This window comes from Engraulis encrasicolus, chromosome 22 (assembly GCF_034702125.1).
Source record: "Engraulis encrasicolus isolate BLACKSEA-1 chromosome 22, IST_EnEncr_1.0, whole genome shotgun sequence".
NCBI classification, from domain to species: Eukaryota; Metazoa; Chordata; class Actinopteri; order Clupeiformes; family Engraulidae; genus Engraulis; species Engraulis encrasicolus.
In genome coordinates this window covers 22,787,837-22,804,115 of record NC_085878.1, presented here as the reverse complement: position 1 = coordinate 22,804,115, position 16,279 = coordinate 22,787,837, and the positions used below count along the sequence as shown (strand labels likewise).

At 40.9% G+C, this 16,279-nt stretch overlaps 2 protein-coding genes across 2 annotated transcripts in view; one reads left to right on the top strand and one right to left on the bottom strand.

The window, feature by feature from the left end:
• Positions 1 to 10,164, bottom strand: part of sh3gl3a (SH3-domain GRB2-like 3a) — a 55,309-nt gene extending 45,145 nt beyond the window's left edge. Inside the window, exon 1 of the mRNA XM_063188151.1 lies at positions 9,345 to 10,164. The gene's annotated coding sequence lies outside the window, so the exon portion shown is untranslated. The remainder of the gene's footprint in view (positions 1 to 9,344) is intronic.
• On the top strand, positions 8,629 to 14,001 carry fth1a (ferritin, heavy polypeptide 1a). Its single transcript, XM_063188152.1, has 5 exons — positions 8,629 to 8,975; positions 10,181 to 10,286; positions 11,913 to 12,059; positions 12,750 to 12,875; positions 13,499 to 14,001. The coding sequence occupies exons 2-5, from the start codon at positions 10,185 to 10,187 to the stop codon at positions 13,655 to 13,657; spliced, it is 534 nt and encodes a 177-aa protein (XP_063044222.1). The 5' UTR covers positions 8,629 to 8,975; positions 10,181 to 10,184; the 3' UTR covers positions 13,658 to 14,001.
• Positions 14,002 to 16,279: the final 2,278 nt, after the last annotated feature.

Here is a 16,279-nt window from a genome sequence, read left to right as displayed (position 1 = left end):
AACAAACAATATGTTATCCAATTTTCAAAAAATAAGGATTTCTTTTTGAATGTAATGAGGTGATTGTTCCAAATAAACTGTTTGTGAGGTGAGAAGTTGTGTGTGTAGGTTAAAAGCCAACAGAGGAGGACTTGTTTATGAAAATTAGACAACTTAATGGGGAGCTTATTGACCTGGAAATTACAGTGGAGAAGGAATTCTAAGCCACCAACTTTTTGGAAGATCAGGTTTGGAATAAGGTACCATATCTTGTTCTTGTTTTTAATATAGTCTTTAATCCAATTTATCTTGAACATTATATTGGAGGAGTGAAAATCTAGTGCGTGTGCAGTGTGCAGTGTTCACTTGTGTGCTGTGGAGTGCTGTGTCACAATGACAATGACAATGGGAGTTGGAGTTTCCCAATGGGCTTTCTTTTCTTTTGCTTTCTTTATGTCATGCTATTTGCATGAATTAACATGTTTTCAGGATCTGTTTGGTTGGAGTGCTGTTAGGGTGGATGAAGACACTACTGCTATGGTAATATCCATGTGCTGTTTGTCAGGGCACATCATCAGTGATGAATCATGGTGTCTCCGGGTGTTTTGGGTCTTTCAGCAGCTGAACTGAACAGACAGGAGCCACTACTTGTGTAAGTAGAGGGCAAGATGAAATGGTTGGTACTGGAGGAAGACAATGTCCTGGAAGGAACATGGGGCTTTAGCATAGCTTTCAGATACGCCAGAGTAGGGCCTGTTGTAGCTTTGTAGGTAAGGGTCAGGGCCTTGTATTCAATTTGGGCATGAAAAAGAGGAGTGACATGCAGTGACATTTGCAAAGGTATTATTGCACAAGCTGGAAGACCAGTCAGGAGAAAGTTGCAGTAGTTGAGGTGAGATTGACAGTAGGCCTACCAGAAGTGGAGTCATTTAGGTCAGGCACAGTCTGATTGTATGTATATTTAAGTTACTGAGAAGGGACATGATTTGGAAACTGAGGCTATGTGGTCAGAGGTTGATAGATGTCATCAATAATGACACCTAGGTTTCTTGTGGCCTTCTTTGAGGCAACAGCAGAGTCCATATTGAGTTTGATGTCATGGCAGCCTGAATCTTTGCCTGGGATCACCAGCAGTGCTGTTTTAGCGAGGCTCAATTGCATTCCATCATACTTGTGATAGTTCAGAGAGGCAAGCGGTAAGGTGTGCGTAGACCATGGAGTCATATGTCACAAATTATAGATATGACTGTGCTTCATCAGTGTAACAGCAGTATGAGAATATGTGAGAACAGATGATATGACCCAGTAACGTGGTGTACATGACAAATAGGAGCCCCAGTACCAGCCCTTACACCCCTGTGGAGAGGCTGAGTTGAGGACTGCTGACCTTGATACATGATACATGAAAGAATTTGAGAAACATAAAACTCAATTATTTAATCTAAGAGATGTGTTAAAAAAAACATGTTTTGAAAAAAATTGCTAGCTGGCGTGTCTGCACAAAGATCTTTAGATTTACTACAAAACAAAACAAGATGTCCATACTCTCTTCTGAAGATATCTTTTGGCTTACTAGAAACAAAATAAAAGAGTAATTTTAAGCCTGGCTTTTTCAGATTTTGAGTTTTTGCATTTTGAAATTTAATGCATATTTAATTAGACATAGTCTAATTACCATATTAAAACATAACATTTCAGAAAACTTGCAATACATTTTTTTCTCACAAATATGTAATCACCGGGGTAAATTTTCATGGTGATATCGGCAAGCTAGAATTTTTGGCCTATTCACCTGGAGTGTCTCTCTGCCCTTATAATAAGCCTATAGCAGCCATGTTGAAAATAACTAATTTCCCAAATTCAGATTTTACTAGATTTTTAGTATGTCATTTAGGAGGACCAATAGTAATAGAATCCATGAAAAAAAACTTTGTACCTTTTTTTGGGGGGGTTAAACCCTAAATGTACTCGCCTAAAAGGCAAGACCAGCACTCGGGCCAGGACAAATGGTCTGGGTGAAGAACACAAAAGAGACAGGGACGGTGAGTGGTCCAGCTCTGACACCCAGGTCATACCACATTGACCTGCCCGCAGGCTCTCTGAGGAGAACCCGATCTCATATCAGCGTTGTTCCAGAGCCTACTAAAGAGACCATCAGAGTGGGCCGAACCATCAGACCACCAAACAGACTGAACCTGTAAAAAGCTGGGTGCATTTCTGGAAAGCGTAGCTGTTAGCAGTTAGCAACTTCGGGTGACGGACCCCACAGGAAGTGGGTGTGGCTTTAATCAATGTACAGTATGTTATTATTTATGAGATGAAGGTCATTAAAGAGTTGACTGTCAAGAGTGTCTCCCGTGTCCTTACACCGTTATTAGATATATATATTATATTACTTAGACAGTACATGGTACAACCTCCTCTTCACCTAAAGACTTCTTGGACTATTTGGTTGCTCTTCACTCTGTACCACTAAACTAAGTTACAGTGATATAACTATGCTGCTTGACACCTCTGGTATAGCCTGATAAACCAGACTAAATGTGAGATTGGCGTCGCAGGCAAAACAATTTTGTCGCCAACGGGTGGCGCTAGTTTATAGGCTATAAATGTTACTCTACACTACAACTTAACTCATTTGACTATGATGACCAGGACAGATGAGAATGCTCACATCTAACTCTCTGCCAAAAAGTTGTTTACTCCCCGTGGAACAGGTGATCCTCTGACCTATCTATTACATATAACCTACTTGGTGGTATTTGTTTGCTCTCTGCCCTGGCAACCCTTTGCCCTCTTGCCCACATTTACAGTGCCCTCCATAATTATTGGCACCCCTGGTTGAGATGTGTTTTTTAGCTTCCAATTATTTTATTTTTTTTCTAAATAATATGGGACCTTAATGGAAAAAAAGAGAAAAATCCAACCTTCAATACAAGTGCATTTATTCAGTGGGGAAAAAATCCCACATAAAGAAATAATTATTTGACATCAAATAATGTGTGTCACAATTATTAGCACCCCTGGTGTTAATATTTTGTACAACCCCCTTTTGCCAACAAAACAGCACCTAATTTTCTCCTATAATGTTTCACAAGATGGGAAAAGACAGAAAGAGGGATCTTCAGCCATTCCTCTTTGCAGAATCTCTCTAAATCATCCAGAGACCTGGGTCCTCTCCTCTGTACTCTCCTCTTCAGCTCACCCCACAGGTTCTCAATGGGGTTGAGGTTAGGGGACTGAGATGGCCATGGGGGGAGCTTGATTTTGTGTCTGGTGAACCATTTCTGTGTAGATTTGGCCATATGTTTAGGGTCATTGTCTTGCTGAAAGACCCAGTGACGACCCAGCTTCAGCTTTCGGGCAGAGGGCAACAGATTTTGATTTAAAATGTCCTGGTATTTCAAAGCATTCATGATGCCATGCACCCTAACAAGGTTCCCAGGGCCTTTGGAAGCGAAACAGCCCCACAGCATCACTGACCCACCCCCATACTTCACAGTGGGTATGAGGTGCTTTTCAGCATGCACATCTTTCGTGGTACGCCAGACCCACTTAGAGTGTTTGTTGCCAAAAAGCTCAATCTTGGTCTCATCTGACCAAAGCACACGGTCCCAGTTGAAGCCCCAATACCGCTTGACGAACTCCAGACGCTTGCGTTTATGATTGTGAGTGAGGAAAGGTTTTCTCCGTGCATGCCTCCCAAACAGCTTGTTGGCGTGTAGACAGCGCCTGATGGTTGATTTGGAGACTTTGTGACCCCAGGATGTTACCATTTGTTGTAATTCTGTAACAGTGAGCTTTGGAGATCTTTTGATTTCTCTTACCATCCTCCTCACTGTGCGTGGTGGCAAAATAAACTTGGGTCCTCGTCCAGGCTTGTTTACCACTGTTCCAGTTGTTTTGAACTTCTTAATTATTCCTCTCACAGTGGATATGGGCAGCTGCAGTTGAGTGGCAATCTTCTTGTAGCCTCTGCCTGACCTGTGAAGGTCGACGCACATCTGCCTCACTTGTATGCTGTGTTCCTTTGTCTTTCCCATGTTTAAGAGTGGATAAGAGAAATGGCCTCGGTATCACGTCATATTTATACCCCAGGGAAACAGGAAGTGATGAATTACTAATTAAATGTTCCTACATACTCTGGTAAACTTTGTAAACTTCTGTAGAAATGACAGAAATGCTTCAATTATATTTATTTCCTGGGAATTGTTAAGGGTGCCAATAATTGTGGAACAGGTGATTTAATGAAAAATAATTATTTTTTAGTCAGGGATTTTTTTATTTTCTTACAATTCATTTGAGTTGAAGGCTACATTTTCCTACAATTTTCAGTGTGACAGTATTCTTCTGCAATAAACACTGAATTTATTTTAAGGCTTTTAACACATCTCAACCAGGGGTGCCAATAATTATGGAGGGCACTGTATGTGGGCCCAGTTGGCACTCTGGTGAAATCCACCTTTGCTCCTGGATACAAAGTACTGTGTGCACTGAACGAATTTCAATTGTCACACACAGGAACCCAAAACAGTCAGTAGGCCTACATGTGCCCGAAACAGTCAGTAGCCTACATGTGGCCTACCTGGTTGGACTCCAGAGTCATTCCCCTATAGCAGGGTTGGGGAACCTTTTTCATTCGAGGGGCCACTTCAAATTCCTACAAGGGTCATAAAAGTCCTCTGAGGGCTGTACTATGAACACAATCAGGATTTCCCCATGCAATTTAGGCCTATATTGAAGGTAGACACCTTTAAAACAGTCCCCACCTTCTCTAGGTCCCCTAAATATAACTTAATTGGATTGGAAATGTAATTTCTAAGATTCTTTTATAAAATATTTCATATTTCACGTGAAGTTGCATAACATTAAAATGATATCGGGGGCCGGATAAAACGGCCTCAAGGGCCGCAAACGGCCCTCGAGGCATAGGGTCCCCACCCCTGCCCTATTAGGCAGGGAATAAAAATGTTATCATGTAAAACGTGTCTGGCCACCAGAGGGAGCTTTCCCATTGCAGCATACAGTACAGCTATTTGTTCTGTTCAGGCACACGTTCCTCATCAAAGCGTAACCATCTCTAATAACAATACACCCTGCTTACTGGCACCTACCTATGGAACTGCTCCATGTGACTGCACCTTACCGGCACTCTCAGATCTCCACTACCAAGAACTACTTGCACTATGTGACTTTGCACCTTCCTGCACTAGGCTACCTCCTACACATTCAACACACTATGCTGATAAAATGCTGCTAATTGACCAACTGGACTACAATGGACTATGCTGGACTGCACTGTGTGACTTATTTTTGTATTTTATTATTATTATTATTATTATTATTATTATTACTACTGGTTTATCACTGGTCCATCACTTAAATACTCAGTTATTATTTATTACTTCATCGCTTTACTGCTATTGGTCCATCACTGTTACTTTTCCTGTCTTGCACATTGATGTCAGTCTGTAAATGTCAGTTCAGTCTAGGTCTGTCCTTTCATGGTATAGAGAGAGAAACGTAATTTCAATTTCCTTCAAGGCCTATTTGCCTTTTCGTTTGTCTTATAAATGCATTCCCTTTGTACTCCCCTGGCATTATCATCTATGTGCTGTCATGTGATACTTTTATCTATTTATACTAGATGTTCTCAATAATAATAATAATAATAATAATAATAATAATAATAATAATAATAATAATAATGATGATAATAATAATAATAATAAAACATCTGTCATCTCTTCTGAGAAGGACAGATTAATATATTCTAATACAATGTGGGCTGAAATGTAATGGGACACATTTTGTGTTGCTGTTATAAAACATACATTCAGGCAATATGTGTACTGTACTGTATATGCATGATGGGTTATGTGCTAAAGGCAAGGCAATTTTATTTGTATAGGGAAATTCATAATTGCATGGTCCTGACCATCCCATAATACTACCATTTCATTTCGTATTCATGTAGTGCAGAGCCAAGTCTCTAGCGGAAGTAGGCCTACGTAGGATGGTGCACGAGGCTAATTTCATACATGAATGCAATTCAATGTGCTGTATACATGTGCTAAATACATGTCAGGCCATTTGTATAATCCAAGTTTAAAATATGTCTCTCTCACCAGTGCTCTCCCTACTCCTCAAATGAGGTACCTTGGTGCTGTCCACCTGCACTGCCCTCTTGCAAATTGCTCACCCCTCTCACTGCACATGAAGGGCTTTTCGTTTTTGGAAATGGAATATGTAGTATGTCCACCGCAGTATAGTGTGCTGAGTCACAATAGCAAAATGGGACTTTCATAATACACAGTGGACACACAGCATATACCGTATATAAAACCGTATGTTTTGAAGCATTCATGATTAAAGTAGCTTATGGTTTGTATTATGTTCTAACACTCTTTCATGTCTTTATTTGCTGAATTGAGACTCAAAGCATCCTCCCTTAACTTGCAGGTGCATCACAGTGACACAAATGTCAATTGAAGGCTGAAGCTGAAGCACACCACATTTTAAAGTTTTAAATATTTATTAGGGGCAAAAATCCAACTAATGTTTGAAACATTGGCCACCTTTACATGACGTTTTCATTCCGAATTAATAATTGAGAATTAAATAGTTCCGTCGAGTTTACATTGAACTTTCATTTAATTCCGAATTGTAAAGTGTTTACATGACATTTTCAAAGCGGAATTAAGCTTCATTCAGAATTAAAGTGAGTTAATTCTGAATTAAATGTCTCATGTAAATGCAGCCATAGACACTTTCATCGGGTTACACGTTAAACAAATGTTTAAAACTTTAAGATCAAGTGTGCTCCAGCTTCTGTCTTCAAATGCCTGTATATGTCTTTGTTCCAGACAGCGCTGTGTACTTGATGTGTCTATGGTGTGACTCAGGCTGATAATAACAGTGGGCCAGGGACATACTGTGCCATTATAGACTAGCTGATCTGAAGGTTTCTCACATGATTACACAGACGTGACATTTCTCTGTCTCTCTCTCTCTCTCTCTCTCTCAACATACGACACATGAAAGCAGTATACTCAGAGGAGCATCTTGTCACCAGGCTAGGCAGGCAGGCGCTTGGGGCCCCCAAGCCCATAGATGGTGAATAACATAAGACTTTAGACTATAGTAGTGGTGATTTGTTGCAAATGTTCTTTTTTTGTTTTTGCTTGGGGCCCCAATTTACCCTAGAATCGTCTCTGAGTATACTGTATAAACATACACTAACTCAGATCAAAAAGCTGATGAAGAAAAGATGATTGTCATGCGACGTTCTGCCAGTTGCCAAATCAACCCTTGTAGTCATAAAGAAAATGCTGACTGGATGACAAAACTGCTAGACAGCATATTTATGTGCGGTAATTGCTATGTGTCATTCCTTACGCTTTATTGCACAACTTTTATAGGGCCACTTGTTGCCGTCCTAGGATGAACTTTGTTTCTTGACCACATCTTACCACTTTGTGAAGAGGAGTAGGGTACCATGAGGCCTCTTGTGTTTGGTAGTCTATTAGATTTGGCGAAGTGTACTGCACACATATGGCAGCGGATGCGTACTCTTTATCATGATGGATAAAGAAAACCGTGTGGTAAGATTGGTGCATGTCAGCATAAACAGCACACGAGGAGGAGTGCACACAGTTTGAAGTATTGGGGATATCATAGTTGTGCAACAGGTTATGTACACACCTATAGGATAGAAAGCCCACCTAGGAAACTCCAACTCCCATTGTCATTGTGACACAGCACTCCACAGTACACAAGTGTTCACTGCATACTGCACACAACGAAATTGCATTTTATGCCTCATCCGTGCACGGGTTCAGCCCCCAATGGCACCCCAAGGGAGGAGTGTGACGGGACGGTACCATGCTCAGGGTACCTCAGTCATGGAGTAGGATGGGGGAGATCGCTGGTTAATTACTCCCCCCACCAACCTGGCGGGTCGGGAGTCGAATTGGCAACCTTTGGGCTACAAGTCTGATGCCCTAACCGCTTACCAATGGAATAGTGCATTGCGGGGTCATGGAGAGAGGTCATTGGGTTGATGGAAAATCTGAGTTGATGCAAACTTTATTCTGAGATATGTCTAATGTCTCTAAGTAAGGGAAATAATGGTTATAAGCCAATAAAACAGCTTATCTTTATTGGTGACATTTGACTTGCTAATAGGCCTAGCAGCCTTCCGGGATGTTGAAGGCTTGATCATGGTTATTTTGTGTCTATCACACCTAATGTAATGAACATCCATCCAAATAAGTAAGTTAATCACTGGTTATAAAACATAGTAGTAGAGCTGTGCCTCCTTTAGAAACAGCCTATTATTAACAAGCATGAAATCATGGAAGTGTCCCTACAATTTAGGCCTACTGGACTGGTGGCCTGCTGTCTAGACAGAACTGGACATATAGGTAACTATTGTATGATCATGACAAAAAAATGCATATACTCCCAACAAATGATATGAATTCGGTTACTTGTTATTATTGTGGGACTAGGCTTCAATTTGCATGGTCATTGTTCAACTACTGTAGGCCTATTCAATTTATGCAGATATGCCTCTGCTTTCTGTGTGGCTAAAATGTAGGCGGTACCAAATACGTCACCACATAGATACCCTTCACTGCGCCACAGTGTGAAAGTCACTCACATCGATTCACGCTTACGGACAGAGTGAAGGTTACCTGCTTCAACAGTGTTTGAACGGCAACCTAGCTTCTGTCTCTCACTTGCCTCTCATTCCTCAGCATTTTAATTTCCAGAATAATCGCATTGCTAACTGACTGCATACTGCTGATCTTAAACAGAAACTGCGCTTCAGTAGCTGCGTTTATCTCTAACTCGAAGACCTACTTGGAGAAAACAACACCACTGCTAGCCAGCTAACGTTAGCTAGCAACCATTCGGACTGCACTGCGCTACTTGGCACGCTTTCAGCAAATCTAACGCATTGTCTTTGAATATCAACATAATCAAACAAGGTAAGGATTTTTACATTCATACACCACTATCCCACCACACTGTCGTGAACTGTTTACAAAATTGCACCCTGTACAGAATTGACTTGCTAATGATAGCTTGGATAGGGCCTCGTGGACTTCTATCAATTTTATCAAACGGTTCAAGTAATGTTTTATCTTCTAGTCCTTGGTTACAAATGCCTTGGAACTATGGTCCTACTTTTTGTAAATTACCAAAAACACAGTGTTGCTGTTCCGTTTAACTGATTAGGTAATGCGCGAACTGGTGTGAGTCCAAGGCTCCACTCACTGAAAGCAGTTTGTTTATTTATTTACGTGTCAGGTTACTGCAGTCAACGTTCTTACTGTTGCAGTGCACTTATGCGTTACCTTGGGTGGTGGTGGGGGTGATCATACTCTGTCTCATTGCAATTGATGTACCTAGTTGCAATACTGCTCAAATGTTGGTTCATTCGTGGGGACGTTTGTTCATCCGATATCTCCAAAACAAACTCATGATTCACCCGCCCAAGTCAACTGTTAACACCAAGTGACATCTGTCTTTGACGAGGCAAGACACACTCGCATGTCACGTGGTCCGGTACTGCACCAGCCCAGATAAGAAATTGCCAGTTAACTGTGGAAATGATTATAAAAACTAATGTGGCCTAAAAAAACAACTTGCGGGGTTGGGAACAATGGTAATAAAGTTGTTTGCATAACTAGATTAGTCACAGTGTTGCAGAAGGGAAGGAATGAATAATAGTAGAGCACCCTAGCTGGGACATAATGTTAATCCCTGTATTTCAACATCGGCCCCAGCTTGCAAGCTGTCATCACAGAAGTGCAGTTTCCGGGAAACCTTACTTGAACGTCACACATGGATAGCCATTCGGATCTTGGAAAGACCAGTTTTGCTGAAATGCCTGAGTCACCATTAGGTCATGTCATGGCCTCTAGAAGAAGGACACATCATGTCCAGTTCCACTTCTTTTTATCATGAAGCATTCATTCTTCATGCTTATCTAATATCTTGACTTAGTCCTAGGATTTACTGGCTTAATAACCCATTTAGTATTGGGAAAGTGACAAGGACATTTTTAGCAGTGCAGTGCCTTGGCCATTGTAACTAGACAGTGTAATCAATCTATTCCCAGTGCAGTCTTAACCATTGTAATAGTCAACACATTGTAATCAGTTGTTTCCTATGTCTTCCTATTTCCTAGAACCATGACCTCTCAGGTGAGACAGAACTTCCACCAGGACTGCGAGGCAGCCATCAACCGGCAGATCAACCTGGAGCTGTATGCCTCCTATGTGTACCTCTCCATGGTAAGAGGAACGGCATAAACTGTGCCACAATGACAAGTACAAAAGTAGTGACGTGAACAAGGGATGATTTTGTCTCATTCTGGAAAGAGAGTTCAAGTACATATCAACTTAAGTGCCTAGTAGGTCTACATGTTTCTGACAGCAGTGTCTTTGCCTCTGCACTGCTGTTACGGTTCTGAGCATGGCTCTGTTTTTTAACCTGTTATGGTTTGAGTCGATAAGCATGGATAAGTCTGTGGGAAACATGACAACCCTGTTTTCACTGCTCTGTTAAAATGTGTAATGCGGATGCAGACTAAACTTAGCTTTTGGACTCTTTGGAACGGAGTGCACTAGTTCACCTCAGTTAAACTTGGGGTCAGTGAGTTCAGGTGAGCCCAAGTGCACACGTAACCTGACCTGACCTGCAGATTGTCTTTGTTTTATTAGCGCACCAGTATATAATCTGTCATAAACGCACATACATTGAGGGTTCAGCCGGGTCACTCTATATGTTCCCTCTTAACCCCTCTCAACTTCTTACACCAGTTCATATACCTTTTATTACTCCTATCATATACTGTGATGGTACAAGATGGCCTGTTACTAAGAGTTGTCCTCAATTGTAAACCACCCCTGTCATCCTTCCTTTTAGGATTCTCCCCACTCATTTATGTTTGCCCCCTTGCTACCTCTACATATATTTTATTACTCTTATTTTACGCTTTGATGGTACAACATGGTCTGCTATTAAAGTGGTACTGTCCCATTTTTGGAAATAAGCTTATGTTAGACCTTCCCTTGCGTAAAATAATAGGGTTTTACCGTTCTCCTGTACTTTCAACCGTATGGCAGTGCAAATTTTACCTCCATGCTAGCATTAACATTGAGTCCTATGAGACCAGCTTACGGCTAACTGGTCTCATAGGACTCAATGTTAACTGTTAGCTTGGAGGTGAATTGTGCACTGCCATAACTAGAAAACGGTTGGAAGTACAGGAGAATGGTAAAAGCCTATTATTTAATTCAAGGGGAGGTGTAAAATAAGCGTATTTCTAAAAATGGGACAGTATCACTGTAAGCTTTGTCCCCTATTGTATACCATCCTCACTATGTGTCTACATTTTTGTTTGCCCTCCTTGCTACACCCCTACACATATTTAAAGGGACACTGTGAGATTTTTAGTTATTTATTTCCAGAATTCATGCTGCCCATTCACTAATGTTACCTTTTTCATGAATACTCACCACCACCATCAAATTCTAAGTATTCATTATGACTGGAAAAATTGCACTTTTCATACATGAAAAGGGGGATCTTCTCCATGGTCCGCCATTTTGAATTTCCAAAAATAGCTATTTTTAGCTGCAAAAATGACTACTTGGACCATACTAGGAAATATTTATTTTTTTATTACTTAGTAAACTTTCATGTAAAATTCAAATTTGGCAATAGGTAGCATAGTTGCCGTACCTTTTTTGACCATTTCTTGCACAGTGTACCTTTAACTACCGGTAATCTACTATATGTACTATGTTGGTACAACATGGCCTTTTGTCCCCGGTTGTAAACCACCCTCCACCCGATACTTCCTTGACCTTCTGGCCCTCGCTCACTTCTATTTGCCATCTTTTCTTTCCGTCCAGGCTTACTACTTTGACCGAGATGACCAGGCCTTGCACAACTTTGCCAAGTTTTTCCGCAACCAGTCTCACGAGGAGCGCGAGCACGCTGAGAAACTCATGAAGCAACAGAACCAGAGGGGAGGCAGGATCTTCCTCCAGGACATCAGGGTACGCACCGTAGTTAGTGTGTGTGTGTGTTTGTGTGAATCATTTAAAAGGCCTTTTCTTTATGAGGACATTTTGTGTCATGAAGATCGTTATATCCTAAAAACAGAGACACGTGTAAGCAAAACTAATGCATGGGCAGGCAGAGCTGAAGTGTGTTTGGAGGGGGAACATCTTGGTGTGTGTGTGTGTGTGAAGAGAGATATCGCCGACAAAGGGAGTTGGCCAACCGGAGTAGGAGATAGGGAGGGAGTTCAGGGTGGAGTGTGTATCTCTCAGAGACATTAGCAAGGCAACTGAAACAGAACTTTTTGGATGTAATAAATATCACAGTTAATGAAAATGGAGAAACGGTGGTAGTAGTACGAATGGTAGTAGTACGAATTGAGGAAAGTTTTGAAATCTCATTTTTTTTAAAAACACTTGGAGCACTCGAGGAAAAGCAGCTTTAACAGTCGGGGAAGGGAAATGAAATGGAGAACATCCATACATTCCACAAAGCAAAACTTAAACATAGCTTAGACATATTCTAAATCAAGCTTTATTAATTTTCACATTTCAGTTACTTGAAGTACATTTAAATAAAGAACCAATCAGTATACAGGGTCCAAGATACTGTGTAAGAGACATGGATTTAAGTGTACATCACTGAACGTGTGTGTGTGTGTGTATTTGTTTGTGTGTCACTAACAGAAGCCAGAGCGGGACGAGTGGGGCAGTGGCGTAGAGGCTCTGGAGTGTGCCCTCCAGCTGGAGAAGAGCGTCAACCAGTCCCTACTCGACCTCCACAAGGTCGCCTCCGAACGCAACGACCCCCACGTACGTATACAGATCTAGTCATCCGGATATGTGCATTATTATACGTGTGCATTATGTTAATGAAAGTGAATGCATGTATGTAGGTGTGTGTTAATGGGTGATGTGCTGGATGTGTGTAGAGGTTGTTGCCTTATGCTGTATGCAATTGGACACCTCAGTTTCCTTGACAGATTAAGTATCTTTTCTGTGATATTGAATTAAACTCGAGACCAACAGAAAACGCATGGTATGAGGAAACTTGAGGGGGCGAGTGGGTGTCGCAGTCATTCGTCATAATGACTTTCATCTTCTTGGGGAATTTCCATTGTTTTAAGACGCATAAGTAGAAGTATTTCAGACAGTGATCTACTAGTAGAAGAGGCTACTTCCTTTGTTTTAATCGGAAGAGGAATGTTTTAAGTGTCTTTTATTAGCAGTTTTACATTGTTCTTCGCTGATTTTCCTGACCTGGCTTAGTCATTTCAAATCACCCTTTTTCCGAATATCCCCCCTAATAACTGAGGCAGGTCTACACAATAGCTAGCTTCTGTTTAGGTGGGTTTTACAAGTAGGCTATGCCGAAGGTCATCGTATTAATTTACGGTTTAATTTGGTTCTCACTCCATTATTCTGCTTTCCTACAGATGTGCGACTTCATCGAGACGCACTACCTGGACGAGCAGGTTAAGTCCATCAAGGAGCTGGCCGACTGGGTGACCAACCTGCGCCGCATGGGCGCCCCGCAGAACGGCATGGCAGAGTACCTGTTCGACAAGCACACGCTGGGCAAAGAGAGCAGCTAAACACCCCCGACTCCCTTCCCCTCTCCCCTCCCCCCCTTCCCCACAGTCCCTCCTCCACTACCTTGTTTATCTCCTCAGCTCAAGATCTCTGGCCTTCTGTGCTGACCTGACCGCCAGCCAGTTGGCCCCTACTCGGCATTATGCTTGGCTCATTGCTGCCATGTTGTTCCCCTGAAACGCACCGCCCTCCCATAAAAGCCATAGCTCTTATCTATTGTTGCTGCTGCTGCTCTCGATGTTGTTGCTTGTCCCCAGTGGTTGACAATCCTGTCCTTTTGCCTGTTGTTTTATTACTGATGTTCATCATCGAAACAAAATAAAAAAGGAACCCTCTGGATTCTGAATGTTTGTTTGTGTGGCTGTATTGATTTAATGATTAGTTGACAATTCTACCAATTATTTGATCAATTCTACATTCTGAAAGTTTGGCCATGTTGAGAAATAATTGTTACATTGTTTTGTTATGGATAACATGGAGCCAGTGAGTTTGTGAAAGACCTAAGACTGATAGAAGAGCAAAAAAAACATGCAAGCCTTTTTTCTGTTGAAGGTGTGATGTATTCATTTCTTTGTCACATGAAAAGAGAAGTGTGCATTGAAACTTCCACTTCTCTTTTACTAAAATACGAAGACGTTTGTGGAAGGGGGGCTTACTTTTTTTCACAAGCTACTTGAAGACATTTTGGTGTCTGGATATTATGAACATGGTAATGGGATTACAGTATCGCAGACACAGGTAGAGGTTGTTAGAAGAATTTTATCATATAAAACGTATGCCCATTAAAATTTTCTTAAGCCTGGGAAATCAGCTTCATTTTTGGCTTGAGGAAGACTGTAGCTTTAAGTTTTTGGGGTGGGGGAACATAATATTCGTTCTACTGAGCATTGAGAAAAGGCACATGAACACAAATCATAAATAAGCATATTATGTAGGTCTTATTACAGTGACCTCATGGTAAAGGAGAAAACACTTCCTGACTATTCATTATTTTCCATCTACCACATTCAGAGAACCTTGTTTTTTGTATATATAAATATATTACAGTATAATACAACTATAATATATTATAGTTGTAAAAACCCATGTGCAGATTGGTGGAGATGTTCACGATGGGGCTCTGGCCAGTGATGGAAAATGTCCCCCTCTAGTGGTTATTAGAACACACTGTTGAGACAAATGAAACAAAAGTATCTAGAGATTTTCATGATGGGGCTCTGGCCAGTGATGGAAAATCTCGCCCTCTGGTGGTTATTGGAACACACTGTTGAGACAAATGAAATAAAAGTATCTACAGGCTACTAGCTGTATTTGATATGATATTATAGGCTGTATAAAAAATGTTGTTTCTTATCTCACACATGCACTTGTAGGTGTATTCTTCACCATGCTTCCTTTTTTGTTGCTTGGATTAATGTAAGAAAAAAAAATGTATGAAATAAACTGACCCACCAGTCACAATAGGCTAACATTACCATTTATTAAGGGAGTACCACCGTGAATTGTTTTTTATCCCTCCATATAGGGTACCATGGTCTGACAGGCCAGACTATTCATTTTGAATTACTTCGTAATACAAGTAATTCACAGAAGTATTTTTTAGTTTTATAATTTAATTTTTACCCAAACCTGAACTGGTGCGTGCACATAGTCTATCAATTACATATAGGCAGAGGTGGAACGTAACTGAGTATTTTTAGGCCACTTCGTTACTGTAGCCTACTTAAGTAGTTTTTTTTCAGGAATTTGCACTTACTTGAGTAAAAATAAAAATGCAGACTTTTACTTTTACTTAATTAGTTAGATTTTTTGAAAATTACTTGTACTTTATACTCCTTAGGCCTACATTTCTAGAAGAAGACTTTGTTAGAAGTTACATTTATCCTAGGTTTTCCTGTTGTGTTTCGTGGATATTTCAGTAGCCTCAGCTGCGGGCAGGCAGGCGGCACCAAGCCCCTCATCCAAACTGACACCTAGACAGAAAAGATAGGCCTACTTAAATAAAAATAAAAAAAATAAAAAAAACATTAACAGGACTCCATAGTCATGTTCATAGAACCGAAAATCGTTGCAGAAACTTTTTCCTACTGGATCAAGTTGGATCAAGACATGGAGAGGCCTACTTGTAGGCTACTTTTGTAGACCTACTAAAAAAGTACATTTAAAAGTTAGTACTTAGGACTTTTACTTAAGTAGCCTACATTTTTGGTTTACAACTTTTACTTTCACTTGAGTATTTTTTTCGCTGGGAACCTCTACACAACTTCAGTACTTCTTCCACCTCTGCATTTAGGCCTACAATCATGTCATGTATTCCCTATGGTGCACCCCTCTGAGTGACCACAGGTTTGCTGTTTTTTCGCATTGCTGAATGTCACTGTGCCAAGGCGAATTTTGTGCCAAGTGTTTATGGGTTTGTAGTGTAAGAACAGAAGCAACTTAGGGAGTCCAAAAAAGACGTCATCAGCACTGATTTTACAGGCATGTAGCCTACCAGTACCTTCAAGTACACTGTGACTCACCTTGTAGGCCTATACATTGGTATGGAGTCATTAGAATAAAAAGGCCTAGAATTATCATTTGCATATGTTGCTGCCTCTGCTTTGTTTGAGTTAGCAAGTAGC

Coding starts and splice junctions, on each gene's coding strand:
- fth1a (XM_063188152.1), top strand. CDS start 10,185: ATGACCTCTCAGGTGAGACAGAACTTCCACCAGGACTGCGAGGCAGCC. Junction 12,060..12,749: donor TCTTCCTCCAGGACATCAGG/GTACGCACCGTA, acceptor TGTCACTAACAG/AAGCCAGAGCGGGACGAGTG. Junction 12,876..13,498: donor CCGAACGCAACGACCCCCAC/GTACGTATACAG, acceptor GCTTTCCTACAG/ATGTGCGACTTCATCGAGAC.